This window comes from Hipposideros armiger, unplaced genomic scaffold (genome assembly GCF_001890085.2).
Source record: "Hipposideros armiger isolate ML-2016 unplaced genomic scaffold, ASM189008v1 scaffold_446, whole genome shotgun sequence".
Lineage (NCBI taxonomy): Eukaryota > Metazoa > Chordata > Mammalia > Chiroptera > Hipposideridae > Hipposideros > Hipposideros armiger.
In genome coordinates this window covers 1,609,208-1,623,205 of record NW_017731796.1, presented here as the reverse complement: position 1 = coordinate 1,623,205, position 13,998 = coordinate 1,609,208, and the positions used below count along the sequence as shown (strand labels likewise).

The 13,998-nt window shown below is 34.5% G+C and overlaps 1 protein-coding gene across 2 annotated transcripts in view; it reads right to left on the bottom strand.

The window, feature by feature from the left end:
* Nucleotides 1–2,925: 2,925 nt before the first annotated feature.
* The window catches only part of DCUN1D5 (defective in cullin neddylation 1 domain containing 5), a 32,186-nt gene continuing 21,113 nt past the window's right edge, over nucleotides 2,926–13,998 (bottom strand). For both annotated transcript variants that reach the window (XM_019665534.1, XM_019665535.1), the window contains 4 exons: nucleotides 11,816–11,924; nucleotides 11,630–11,734; nucleotides 9,246–9,348; nucleotides 2,926–7,994 (listed from right to left, as the gene is read on the bottom strand). In XM_019665534.1, coding sequence (XP_019521079.1) covers nucleotides 7,939–7,994; nucleotides 9,246–9,348; nucleotides 11,630–11,734; nucleotides 11,816–11,924 — 373 coding nt within the window. In that variant the 3' untranslated portion in view covers nucleotides 2,926–7,938. The remainder of the gene's footprint in view (nucleotides 7,995–9,245; nucleotides 9,349–11,629; nucleotides 11,735–11,815; nucleotides 11,925–13,998) is intronic.

Below are 13,998 nucleotides of genomic sequence, written 5' to 3'. Positions count from 1 at the left end.
TATATTAAAAATTTTGTTTTTTAATGGCTTATATTCCATTGTACATATGTAACACCTCCTCTTTATCCATTCATCCATTGATGGACGCCAGGCTGCCTCCATATCTTGGCCATTGTAAATAATCCTGCAATGAACATACAGAAGCTCATGTCCCTTTGAAGTAGTGTTTTGCGTTTCTTCAGATAAATACCCAGAAGTGGGATTACTGGGTCCTTCTTTGTCTCTTGTTATAGACTTTGTTTTAAAGTCTATTTTGTGTACTCTAAGTATTGATACCCTAGCTTTTTGGTTTCCATTTTCATGAAATACCTTTTTCCCATCCCTTTACTTTCAGTCTGTGTGTATCTTTCAATCTGAAGTGAATCTCTTGTAGGCAGCATATGTAAGAGTCTTGATTTCTTACCCATTCAGCCATCCTGTTTTTTGATTGAAGCATTTAATCCATTTACATTAAAAGTAATTGTTGGTAGATATGTAGTTATTGCCATTTTAGTGTTCATATTTTTTTCTTCTTTTTAAAGAAATCCTTCTAAGATTCCTTGTAATACTGGTTTACTGGTTTGCTAGTTATGAACTCCTGTAGCTTTTTCTTGTCTGGGAAGCTCTTTATCTGTGCTTCAAGTCTAAATGATAACCTTGATGAATAGAGTAATCTTGGTTGTAGGTTCTTGCTTCCATCATGTTGAATATTTTCTGCCAATCCCTGCAAAATTTCTGTTGAAAAATCAGCTGACAGTCTAATGGGAGGTCCCTTGTACATAACTAACTGCTTTTCTCTTGCTGCTTTTAAGATTGTCTTTAGGGGCCGGCCGAGTGGTGCGTTGGTTCAGAGCTGGCTTGGGATGCCAGCTCTGAGCAGCAGGGCCCCAGTTCGGATCCCACATGGGGGTCAGTGACACTGCCCTCTACAGCTAAGATGATGAACAGCTCGACCTGGAGGTAGGCTGTTGTGAGTCGCCAGCGACGGCGTAGGCTACAGCCCCAGCTGCAGTGGGCTGCCATGTTACCGTGTGTGGCTGGCAGCCAGCGTGAGCGGCTGGCAGCTGGTGTGAGCTGCCAAGAGCCACCATGAGCAGCCATCCAGAGGCTGGCAACCCATCTGCCTCACCCAGGAAGAGCGCAATGATAATACCAATATGGGCCAGTGAAGCAACGTCCTGCACAACTAGACTGAAGCAAACAACAGCAACTTGTCTGTTCCCCTTCCCCCGATTCCCCAGTGCTGTTCCCCTCCCCCAATTCCCCAATAAAATCTTAAAAAAAACACTGTCTTTAACTTCTGCCATTTTAACTATGATGTGCCTTGGCGTGGCCCTCTTTAGGTTCATCCTGTTTGGGACTCTGCACTTCCTAGGCTTGTATGTCTATTTCTTTTGCCAGCTTAGGGAAACTTTCATTCATTATTTCTTCAAATAGGTTTTCAATTCCTTGCTCTCTCCTGTCCTTCTAGTATCCTTATGAGAATGTTGGTGAACTTGATGTTGCCTCAGAGGCCCCTGGAACTACCCCCCAATTTTTTTTTTCTGTTCTGATTGAGTGTCTTCCAAACTGCTGATTCAATTCTCTGCTTCATTTAATCTGCTGTTGATTCCCTCTAATGTACTCTTTAGTTATTGTATTATTTATTTCTGACTGGTTCTTTTTAATTTTTTTCTATCTCCATTTTTATGTTTCCTATCTTTTTGTTGAAGTTCTCAATGAGATGATTGAGCATCCTTATAACCAGTGCTTTTTGAACTCTACATCAGGTAGATTGCTTGTCTCCATTTTTTAAATTTCTTTTTCTGGAGCTTTGTTCTATTCTTTCATTTGGGACACGTTTCTTGGTCTTCCCATCTTGGCTGCCTCTTGGTGTTTGTTTCTATATATTAGGTAGAGCTGCTATGTCTTCTATTCTTAGTAGAGTGGCCTTATGAAGGTGTCAGTGGTGCAGGTGTGTCCCTTGGGTGGGTTGTGTGTGCCCTCCCAAATATAGTCTTAAAGTGTTAAACTGTATTATCTTAAAACAAAATGGCATTCCTCCTTTAAATCTGCCATATGCTTATATTGTCAATCTTGCTTTTTAAAGCAATCCGTGCTCCCATAACATTATAGAAATGATTTTTGTGTGTAGCAGAAAATGTTAGCATTGCATTTGTACTTGACAAATCAAAGTCAATCCTAAATTTCACTATTGTATATCTTCAATTCAGTTCTAGTCTCTGGCTACACTTACTCTCCAAATGATCTCACTCATGTCCTGACTCAAAAATAGGGAAATACACCAATCATTCTTGATTCTTCTTTCTCATACCCCACATGCAATCCATCAGCTTATACTATTGGCTGTATCAAAATATATTCAGAATCTGACCACTTATTTCCATTGTCCTCAGCCTCATTCAAACTATACCATTTCTCATCTGGATTACTGTATTACCCTCCTAATACTACCCACTTCTATCCTTACTTTGATCAGAGCTTTCCACCTCACTCAATGAAAGTCTGTCTTTTTCTCCTTGAGTGCTCTTCTCCCAGATATGCACATGGCTCAATTGTTCACTTCTTCAGGTCTCTGCTCAGCGTTACTTTATCAGTGTATACTCTACTTAAAATAGCAACACCATACTCATACACTCCCAAGATCTCTTCTTTGACATACTTGCCCTTCATAACCTTGTTACCCTATCATAAACTATATATTTTACTTACCAATTAAAATGAAAGTCCTGTAAGGGTCAGAAAAAATTGTCTATTCTGTGCCCTGCTATATACTGAGGCCTAGAACACTTCCTGACATATAGATGCTTGGGATTTATTAAACTATTTAGTCCAAGAGGAATATGAGTAAGTCTGATTATAAAAATAAACGGTAGAATAGGAAATCCAAAACATTGCAGTTTATACAAGGTGAAAAATTTGTTGAAAAAAAAAAAAAGAGAACTATTTTAACTAATTGTTTTTTATTCAAATATCAAGGTGTATTCATTTAACATTTACTGTGTTGTGTATACATCCCTGTTTGAATTTTGTAACAATACTGGTACGTATTATTATCACTATTTTACAGAAGATGAAACCGAAGATGACAAAGGTCAAGTGACATGTCTAAAAGTGACATAACAAGGATGTTGCAAAGAGGAAACCAACTAAGGTTTCTCTGAAATACTTCTATAAACTCTCTCTTTCAATATTCAAAGTAATTTCAGGAAATGATATATATCCAAAACAGGTAAGGTTTCTACATTTGTAGATAAAAATAACTGTATGAATTTGCTATAAGCCATTTCATTTGCATGATAGGATAATATAGGTAAAGTACTCGAGGTAAACTAATTCCACTTAATTCAATATTCACAAAAATTAATTTTGCTAAATTTAATAAATTAATAATACTGTCTCAAATCAAAAGTTGTTCAAATAAGTATTAAATAGTCTTTCATCTCTCATGGTTCAAATGCATTTGGTAGCAATCATATGAAAGCAAATTTTCTTTTCACCTTCAAAAATGTAAAAGGCTTTTATCCACAATCTATTTTCCACATAGAAAAATAAGTTAGGGATAATAGTAACACTCAATTTACACACACACACACACACACACACACACACACACACACACACGAGTTTGGGGTAAATCAATCTGGCTTTGTACATATCCATTTGGCTTATTTTTGTTAGCTTTTAAAAATAATTATAAGTACCATTATTTTAATATTTCATAATATCCACAATTTTATCGTAATACTTAAAACAATCCATAAAGTATGTATAACAACTTTCATTAATACTTTAAAGCTGAGAAAGCCAAAATGCAGAAAGATAAAACTTCTTTTAAATGATACAATTTAGGGAAAAACTAAGAAATTTTTAATAAAACTATTTTACTATAACTCGCCCACTTATGGACCATAGATCCATAAAATAAATACAACAAAGCTCCAATAATATTGGCATGGTAAGACAAGATCCCATACTCACATTAAAGTCTAACCTTATTATTGGATATATTAATATTTTAAAGAACATTTAACACATGGTAAGTCAGAATCCATGCAAAAATGAGCCATATTATAAAAGGTTCTAATAAATTACAGACAAGCGCACAAAATTAAAAAAATAAATGGTCAAACTAATAACAGCTGGTCTAGGAAAGGAGCAAAGGGAAGCACTATCTGTATAGGCTACAAAAGATTGTAAGGTGGATATAGCAAATTTATGATCTTTTTATTAAGATTGGTGTTTGGGAAAACGTAAATAAATTGTGCTTTAAAAGATCTAAAGTTTGTTTCAGTGAAGAAAAAGTTCACTAGAACAATCTATACAATTAAAGAGTGAATTAGTGATAATTCACCTAAGGCTTGGAGTAGAAATTCATTTTTCCACAATCTCTAATCTATATAAATTTACCATAAATTAGACTGCTTTTAGGGCTTTCACAGTACTACTCATAGGAAACTAGGTCTTGTTAACAAAAGAGACCAAGTCTTAAGCAAAATTTTTGTCTGGTTGTTACCAGTTATGGAAGTACAGTAATAAAACTACATTCATTAAAAAATTCTATGATCCAGAATATTTAATAATTCAGACTACCCTTTCCTAGTGAGGAAATCAATGAGATTTTGCTGTTATTTCTCCTCTCCTGAAGAGAAAAACGAACGCTTCCTGAAAATGTTTCCTTGTAATGATTTCTAGTATCACTCAAGAAGTAATACTTCCTCAAGAAGGTAGAAGTCTCTTTAAGAATAAGGATTCTTTTTTAGGAATAAGATTAAGAGATAATTTTGCCTTTTCTTAGTCTAACAAAGAAATACATTTAAATTATGTATTAAAATGTCCCCAGTTTATATGATGCTTTAGACACTTGGTAAGCATATGAAAGATGTACTACAAAACTTTAGCCTATTGGAGCCTTAAAAGCCCCAACAAAATTTTATCAGACTTCGAATTGTTATCACAACAGTTTTAAGTACACTTCTATAAGAGATAGGTAAAACAAATTAAGTCAACATTCTTACTGTTTGCTTCTCAAGCTGAGCACACAATAAATTTCAGTAAGTCCTTTCATAATTTCACATTAACAATTAGGCAGAAAGAACATGTTCTGTTGAAGAAATACTTAGTTCAAATTGGATGTTTCATTGCTAATATGCTTCATGTTCTGAATCTAAGCTATGCTACAAAACTTGTATGCCTTAAGAACTCTAATTATCTTAAAATTCTACTCTCCTCCTCCCCTCCCTGCAAAAAGTAGTGACAAATATGGTTTAAGATAAATTTTTGGTTCACTAGATGAAAAGGCATTTGTATTTCAAAGAAATACTCTCGGGTTAATCTAACATCCCCATAGAAGGCCCTCAAACTCCAGTTTAAGAAACACTAATCCAGAGTATTTTAAACAGAGTAAAACCCAAATCAACAAAACCTATACGTTATACATAAAAATACTATTACTGTCAAAATGTTTTATGTCAAGAATTTTACCAGCAGCATTTGAAAAAGATCATTAGACAATAAAAGATAAATACTGTAACACAGAAAGATCAGCATAGACACCAGTTTTTATCTCCAATTCAGATAAGACTATGTTAACCTGAATTCCTGGCAATTACCTAAGCATACCAGACCTTGTTAAAGATTACTGGCTCCGAGGGGTGGGGGGACGTCCAGCCTCTCCATCCTCTCACAGTTGAAATGACACCTGGCTCCATTTTCTTCCAGTAGTATTACATTTGTATGCTATTCTATAAGAAGCAAGTCGTTTCCAATTATTAAAGCACCATTGAGTATTTCATCCTATACAAAGGAAATAATTCTGAAAATTTTACAACAGGATTCCTGGGAAGGCACTTAAAGCTAACTAATTAAAAGAAGATCCACAACAGTTAGGAGACTTCTTTATACTGCAGGTTCCATAATACTGTCCTCTTTGCTTATATCATTTAACCTCTTGATCCTAAGTTTCCCAATAAATTAAATGCTGTTCAAATATAAATTAGGCAAGAGAAGAAGGGACAAGGCCACATTCTGACTGACAAATGAGTAAATTTGCCTCCAAAGTATGTGAATCTTATGACTTCCAGGAGGTAAGAGAATTAGGAGGAGCAGGAGAGTAAAGCAAGCATGGCCTGAGTGGGGTTGGGCTCTCAAGGGAAGAGAGTTTCATTTCAGTTTTCAGATTCAAAAAGTCTTAAAGGTATCTTTGGATAAGTAAGCCAAGTAAATAGTTTCACGTATTTTATTTTTTTAAAGGTCATCTATAAGTTTTGAGTGTTTCTTGTTTTACTCAATTAGTGAAGATCACAAAACCATTACCATTATTTATTCAGGCTACAAAATGGCAACCTGTAAGATTTCACCTAAATTACATGTTTTGGAATTAATCAAAAATGGGCAATATGCTTCAAGTTTAAAAATACCACCTTGGAGAGGAGAGTCAAATTATAGAGATTCAAATGTCTAAAAATCTAAATGTTTTACTTATAATAAACTTGGTATTAAAATATCATCTATGATGTTAAACCATAAAAATCTTTAAAATGCTATTCTCACTTAAGTAATCAATACTGAAAATCAATCATTAAATAAATTCACCATCAAAAATCAACATTTACCTCAAATCCCAATAGAAAAGTCCTCATTATGAAAAAATATTCTATTTACTTCTCTCCAACTCATACAACGAAACTAGGAATGTTACTGAGGTTGTGACTTGACTGTTAATGTGAACAAAGTTTTCATATCTCTGGGATATTGGATGGTTTGAAAAGGAATGTACAAACAGCCCTGCTGCTAGTCCAAAAAACGCCTTTTATGTGAATTAGAAAAGCCTGTCCTTTTCTCAAGATACTTTATTGCCAACAGTCAGAAAATTGTGATAATTAGCAATACTGTGATTGTGCTATTGTAAATGGCACCCTTGATTTGTGTGCAATTATGTCCAGAATTCTTTCATGATTCCTTATTGTATTACTTTCTTTTCCTATATATCGTAACTAAATCTACATCAGAGCTAAGGTTCTTTTAAGATAAAAAGAAGGGGGCAGAGCCTTGACAAACTCCCTATATCACAAAATGAGTTAAAGGGATCTACATATACCACTGATAACAATGATGATGATACAACTTCAAAACTGGTCTTAATTCTCTCATAAGGCTGTGACTTGTCTGATTCTGAGACGATTAATATATGAACCTTGCTCTTTCAAATATAAATGGAATTTTTTAACTGATGGAATACAGAAAACTTAAAATTCACATTAAGAATATACATGCAATGCTGATTTATGCTTATCGACAATGCTAGTTAATCGTTAGAAAACAAAGTAACTGGACATCATCTTTCCAATTCTAAACTTTTCAGATAAACTATGTGCATAAGACCTTGGCAGCTTTCACAGAAAACCAGAGCTGAAAGTTAGAGCACTTCCAGTACTCAAAAATATATCAGTTGCATCAGAAAATCATTATGCCAGAAGTCAAGGCCAAGAAGTGTCCTTCCTAATTAAGCAGAGATGAATACAATAAGCCATACCATCATCAGACCACATCGCCAAATATTAAGATTGTTTAAAATCTTTAAAATTCCACAAATTCATGATGAACAGAACCTCGGAAATTCAAAAATTAAAATTTACAAAAATAAATACCACTCTGACACTCAAGGGACATCTTCACTTAAGGCCTTTGTCACAAATCTGAATCTTTATTGTTCTGAAATAAAAGTTATAAACATAACTCAAAACAAAAACTTCAATATTCAGTCTCAGAAGAGGTGTGGCTCAAGGCCCATCACATGTAACAAGAAAACTTCCTTTAAAAAAAAAGGAAAAAAAAGTACTATGAGAAGTCTTTCATATGAATAAAAATGCATCCTTTGGAATTTTTTTTCCCCTCATCTCATTAGCTTGTATACATGTAGGAATCAAAAGGTTTGCATTTTCTTCACAATAGTTCTTGCTAGGATGTTTGACGGACCTTTTGCCATTCCACAAATTCATCAAGAAGAACAGGCCCTAGAAATAAAGAAACAGTTTTTGTTAGAATTCAGTGAACTCATCTCTCCAACTATAAACTAAACTCCCCACAAGCTCTGTGACGGTTAGGGCACTGACCCTTCCCCTTTTCGAGTGTCTTGCTTCCAGCCTCCCTCTTCTACTTAATGATGCTTTCTTAGCCTTTTCTTTTTTGACATTAGGGACTTTGCACAATGGATATTTGTAGCAACTTCCTTCTCAAGGTTTAAGTGTTTCATGAACTCTCCAATAACTAAATCAATATTAACCTCTCTCTTGTCCTAACTGCCCACAGCATTTGCCATTTAATAATTAAACAACTGAAAGTGTTACATGTAACACTCCTATGGTACCTCACATACGCAAGAAGTGCAAGATGTGCGTAAGCTTGTTGAAGGAGTAGCCATATTAGAGACTTACACTGTTTCAGTAACAGAACCTACTATAAATTGAACACAAAGCAATGCCTAATAAATACCTGACCTAAGAACTATTCTAAAGAGATATTTTTATCACGAAGGGGGTCCAAAGTCATTTACCTACAGAAGCCAGGTAGGCAATTTAAATGAGCTCACTGTTACCTCTTTTAATGCAGGAAAACTCATTGACACAAAGAAATATGCTTGCCCTATTTTTATTGAAATGTACATCCCTGTGGTGGTCTCTATTTTTCTCTTGCTTTTGACAGATTGTAAGAAAACCAGCAAACAAGCACAATAAATGTCAACTGAAAAGCAGCCTAGTTGTTGGCATATGTGGACCAGCAAACTGGAAATCAAGTCCAACATAAGCCACTAATTCCTATGAAAGAATACAGGTTTTAGAAAAAGTTTTCAAATTATATAACATCATAATGTTTTTCTATTATAGCTGATGCTTTATTTTCCTATTGTTTTAAATCATGATTGCACTTTTCTCCCATAGGAAAATGTCAGGAAAGGCAGAAATAAAGGATTTTAGCTTCTAGATGTATAGGAATTATAATTTAAATTAAGCTGTATAACACTCTGTTACTGAAATTGAAAACATTTTCAAAAACTGAAATCATTTACCAGCAAAGATTTTATATTGCTCAATCTAAGCTCTCTGCCTACCTTCTACACTGGCCTCCCCCACACTTCCCACATGATTAAATAATAAAAGTTAATGTTAGGAAGTTTAAATCCTTTATGGTAACATTAGACAAATGCATATTCTCATTTAATAGTTTAAAATTTTTATTTTCATAGGAAAACATTATACTATACTTACAAGCACCATCTTCATCATAGTTACTAAGATCAGCATGGACTGTTCTGCTGAATTCTAATACATTGTACCATTGATCTTTGTTCATAACACGATACTTTGATTGCTGTAGAAAATTATATAAAATTTGGATTACAGAACAAGCATTATTTATTAGGGTTTGACGTCAATAGATATAGTTTTAACATATTTTGTAATTTGGTCTTTCCAAAAACATTTATTCCTTTTTTAATTAAATTATTTGTGTTTCTAAGAAAATCCTCAGGGGCATTTACATGTTAATGTCACCAATTTATTTTTCCTTTATTTTTCTTTCATCTTTGAAGAATAACAAGAGCCTCACAGGTACTAATACTAAGGGTAAACTCAATGAATTTTTACCTATGTACATACTTGTGTAACCACCAATGAGATCAAGATATATAACATTTCCTACGTTCAGTAAGTTCCCATGTGCTGCTTCCCAGTAATTCATTTCTTTGCATGAGATTTATTATTTAGCTACATTTTGAATGTAAATGAAGTTGAATGTAAATGAAGTTGGTATCTTTGGAGACAGTGGGAGGGGTATAAGTGGGTTCAAATCACACTTCTGTCACTTAACTGAGTGACCTTAGGAAAGCTAGTTAACAACAGAGCCCATTTCTTCCTCATTTGCTAATGGGAATAAAATGTGATTCCAAATAGTGGTATAAAGATATGTCAAACACCCTCCACATAACAAGTGTTTGAAAATATTTAGTTCTCTGTTCCCCTTAGAGGTGAATATTTTTGCATTTTTCAGTTATATTTATTTTTGCCAAAACTTCTAATTGGAGGATAACATTCATCATAAACATCTATTTTATTAGGCTTAAAGAATTAAGTGTGCATAAAACCCATTCATATAAGATCTTTTCATACCATTGTTTCTTATCACAAGCTTTAATCATAACTATTCCGGAGAACCTGCTATAATAAACAATCAGCTTTATGAGAAATTATTTTCAAAGCAAAAAGCGGAAGCACCTGTAATTCAAGAAATGGTGAGAACTATACAAAACAAATACAAACAAAACTAAAATTGAAAAGGCACCAAAAAACATAGAAAACCAAAGAAAGCAATGGAAAAAAAAACACAAGGGCTGGCTGAGTGGCTAAGTTGGTTAAGAGTTCGTTAAGAGTGCGAGCTCTGGGCCAGCCGAGTGGCTCAACTGGTTAAGAGCTCGCTTGGGAGCACCAGCTCTGAGCAACAGGGTTGCCGGTTCGATTCCCGGCCCAAGCTGAGCTGCCACTGAGCTGCCAACAGGTGGCAGGATGGCTCAACTAAAACCAACCAAACAAAAACAACAAAAAAACCCCAGTATCTTCTTAAAACCACTTCTGATAGTAGGTGTTATGATAAAACTTCTAAAGGGCCAGTTGAGTGGAGCATTGGTTAAGAGCTGGCTTGTGATGCCAGAGGGCCCCAGTTCGGATCCCACATATGAGGGCCAGTGACACTGCCCTCTACAGCTAAGATGCTGAACAACAGCTCCACCTGGAGCTGGGCTGCCGTGAGTCGCCGGCGACGGTGTAGGCTGCAGCCCCTGTGGCAGTGGGTTGCTATGGGCGACTGTGTGTAGCCAGCAGTCAGCATGAGCTGCCAGCAGCTGCAGTGAGCGGCCGTCCAGAAGCCGGCAGCCTCACCCGGGAAGAGTGCAATGATGGTGCCAACTTGGGCCAGTGAAGCAACGTCCTCCACAACTAGACTGAAGAACAAAATGACAGCAACTTGTCTGTTCCCCTTCCCCCAATTCCCCAGTGCTGTTCTTATTCCCCAATAAAAAAATTTTAAAAAACCCCACAAAAAACTTCTAAAAAACTGCTTTCTTCATAAATTTAGCATACATTTTTAGTAATCAGTACATTTAAGTACACCATGCTAGCCACTCTCATATTTGTGGACATGAAATATTAAAAGCTTTATTTGAATTTTTTAGATTGAGCTGAAGTGAAGTTGTATTATTACACTTGGTTCTCATGTGGATTTCAGCCTAAGACCGTGTGTATGTAAAAGAAAAAAAACTGACTTAGAAGCTTGAGATTTGTGCACAAGCATCAATTTTCTCCTGCCAAAAGCCCAAGAAACTAATGCTAAAATATATTTCTTGAGTTTCTTTTTTAATGGGGGGCAGGAAGGATGCAAGGAACTGAACTAAAATAGGTTATATAAAGAATATTTTAATGACCACGAACTTGTGTCTAAAAATGACAGCAGATACGTACACATTTTAACAGAAATTTTTTACCACAGAGTTTTTAAAGAGTGCAGTATTAAAAATCTACTTGTTTACCTTCAATTAAAGTATATTTTCAATCAGATTAAGTCTGAAAATAATATTTTCAAAATAAAAAGACATACATACCTCTAGGTACTGGTAAAATACTGAAAACAGTGGCCATGTCCTCCCAAGCAGAAGAGCTAACATAGATTTAGCAGTATCAATATCAAGGCTTCTCTGATCTTTATCCTAAAATATAAGTAAAATATAAGTGTGGCCTCAAGATTAAGAAAAAATGTTAAAATTACAAAACATGGAAATTCCACCTACCCTTGCAAAATCAAAGGCATATCTGTAGATATTCTTAAATGAAGAAATATCATTCAACTGTGAGCGCAGAAAGTCAAATTTGTTCTGTAACTTTTCTGTGCAGTCACACCTTAAATTTAAAAAATCAAACAGATTATATAATCAAGAAAATTAAATAAAAGCATCTTTAGCAGGTTAGAAGAAATGCATTAAGAAAAAAAGTGAGGGTATTTATGAAGTTAATTTAGGCTTAAAGTTTTCTGATACAAAATTTAGTATAACAAACTTGTTTTCTTATCTACCATTACAATAAAAAAAAAGAAAAAGAAAACCTGGAGCTCAATGAACTCATTCCAATGACTTTTCTTAAAAACAAACAAAAACTCTCAATAAAAAACTCCAATAAAATCACAAATGTCTCTTAAAAAGAGATGTATTAAAATGTGCTTTTACCACATACATAGTAAAAAAAATAGCAGAACGAATGAAGTTAATCAGGCCTCTGTCACAAATTTCATTGGAAAGCTCTTAGGCACCAGCTTGGTGGAACATTTTCCATGAATGGTTTTAAAATTTAAGATATAATACTGAGGAAATTAATACATTGCACTAGTGGTTCAGTCATAAATTCAGGTTCCTACATTTTTAGTGAACAGAAAGTCAAGGTAAATCAGTGCCAGCACCTGACTTCGAATAAGGTACACATGCAAAAGAATGCAAACAAGTTATACATGCTATTTCTAAAGATAAGATTAAATATGAGAAGCTAAAAAGATGGAATGCTGAAAAATTTTACTGACTGCCTGACTCTCACTGGGTTGATTGATATATTCCAGTATTTAACAAGAAGCACGGCAGATGAAGCCTTTCACAATTAGCCCAAATCTCTTATTACAACCCTGCCAGGTTCCAATATTCTTACTATGCTCTAGTTACATTTCACTTACCATTCCCAAATGCCACAACTATGCTTTAGTACATATTATTTTCTTCTACTTGAAATACTGTTCCAACATTTTCATTAAATTACTCATCAAAACCTCACCTGAATTTTGCCATCTCTGAGAGACCACCTGACGCCCTTCAATCAAATTAGTTGTGCTATCTACTGTGGCCCACAGTTATATCACTCCAAACTGAATTTCAGTACTCATCATGTAGCATAGACACATAGCATTCTCAGATGTAACTAAGACTTTCACTATTCTAAATCAACAATGTGATATGTAGTAACTTATAATTTTATTAAGGGGTTAAATATTTTGAATAAATTTCTACTGATGCTTAAATTTTGCATTCTCAGAATAAGCCAAATTTGGTCCTGCTACCTGTTAATACATTGCTAGATATTTTTGCTATGTTCCTAAGTGAGACTGGCTTGTAAATTTCATTCTTTTACCTTCTCGTTGCTAGTTCTAACATAAGTCTCAGGAATAAAATGAGTATTACCCTTTTTTCTGTTTTCTGAAAAAGTTTACTCAACATTGGAATTAGCATTTGTCCAAATTCAGCTGAAAAATGACCAGGGCCTTTTCCTTGAGAGAAGAAAAGACTTTTAACTACTAAATCAGCATTTTTAATGGTTATAGGACCATTCAGACTTTCTATTTCTTTTTGAAACAGTTCTGGTCATTTATATACTTTTCTGATAATTTATTTCACACAATTTTATTTAAATACATCAATTAAAATTATATATAACATTTTCTAATATGCATTATAATGTATTTTTGCCTTTTCTTTGCTTTTCTTACCCATCTTACCAAAATTTCTCAATTTCCTCAATTTTAGCTTTGCTTTTTATTTTACTAATGTCTGGACATCTTTTTATATCCTTTTGTCTTCTTTCTTTGGGTTGATCCTTTTTCTAACTTCTTAAATTAGGTATTTGGTTTCAGGCTTTTTTGTCTTTTAAGGCTGTTACAGATTTCCTTCTAAGTACAATTTAGCTTCAGCCACAGTTTTGGTAAGTATATTGCTTTAACTATTCACTTATAAATGACGCCTTGAGAAGTGACAGAATAGGTTTAAGAGAGAATGAGAAGAGAGGAACTGGAGAAAATAAATACAGACAAGTGCTTTCAAAGCGTTTGGTTCTGAAAGGGGGCCGAGAAAAGAGGAACTAAGTAGAGTGGGATGAGGGGCAGAAGGTTTGATGCTTTTTTGTTTTAATAAAGAAATAACTTCTGCTTTCAGGAAGATGA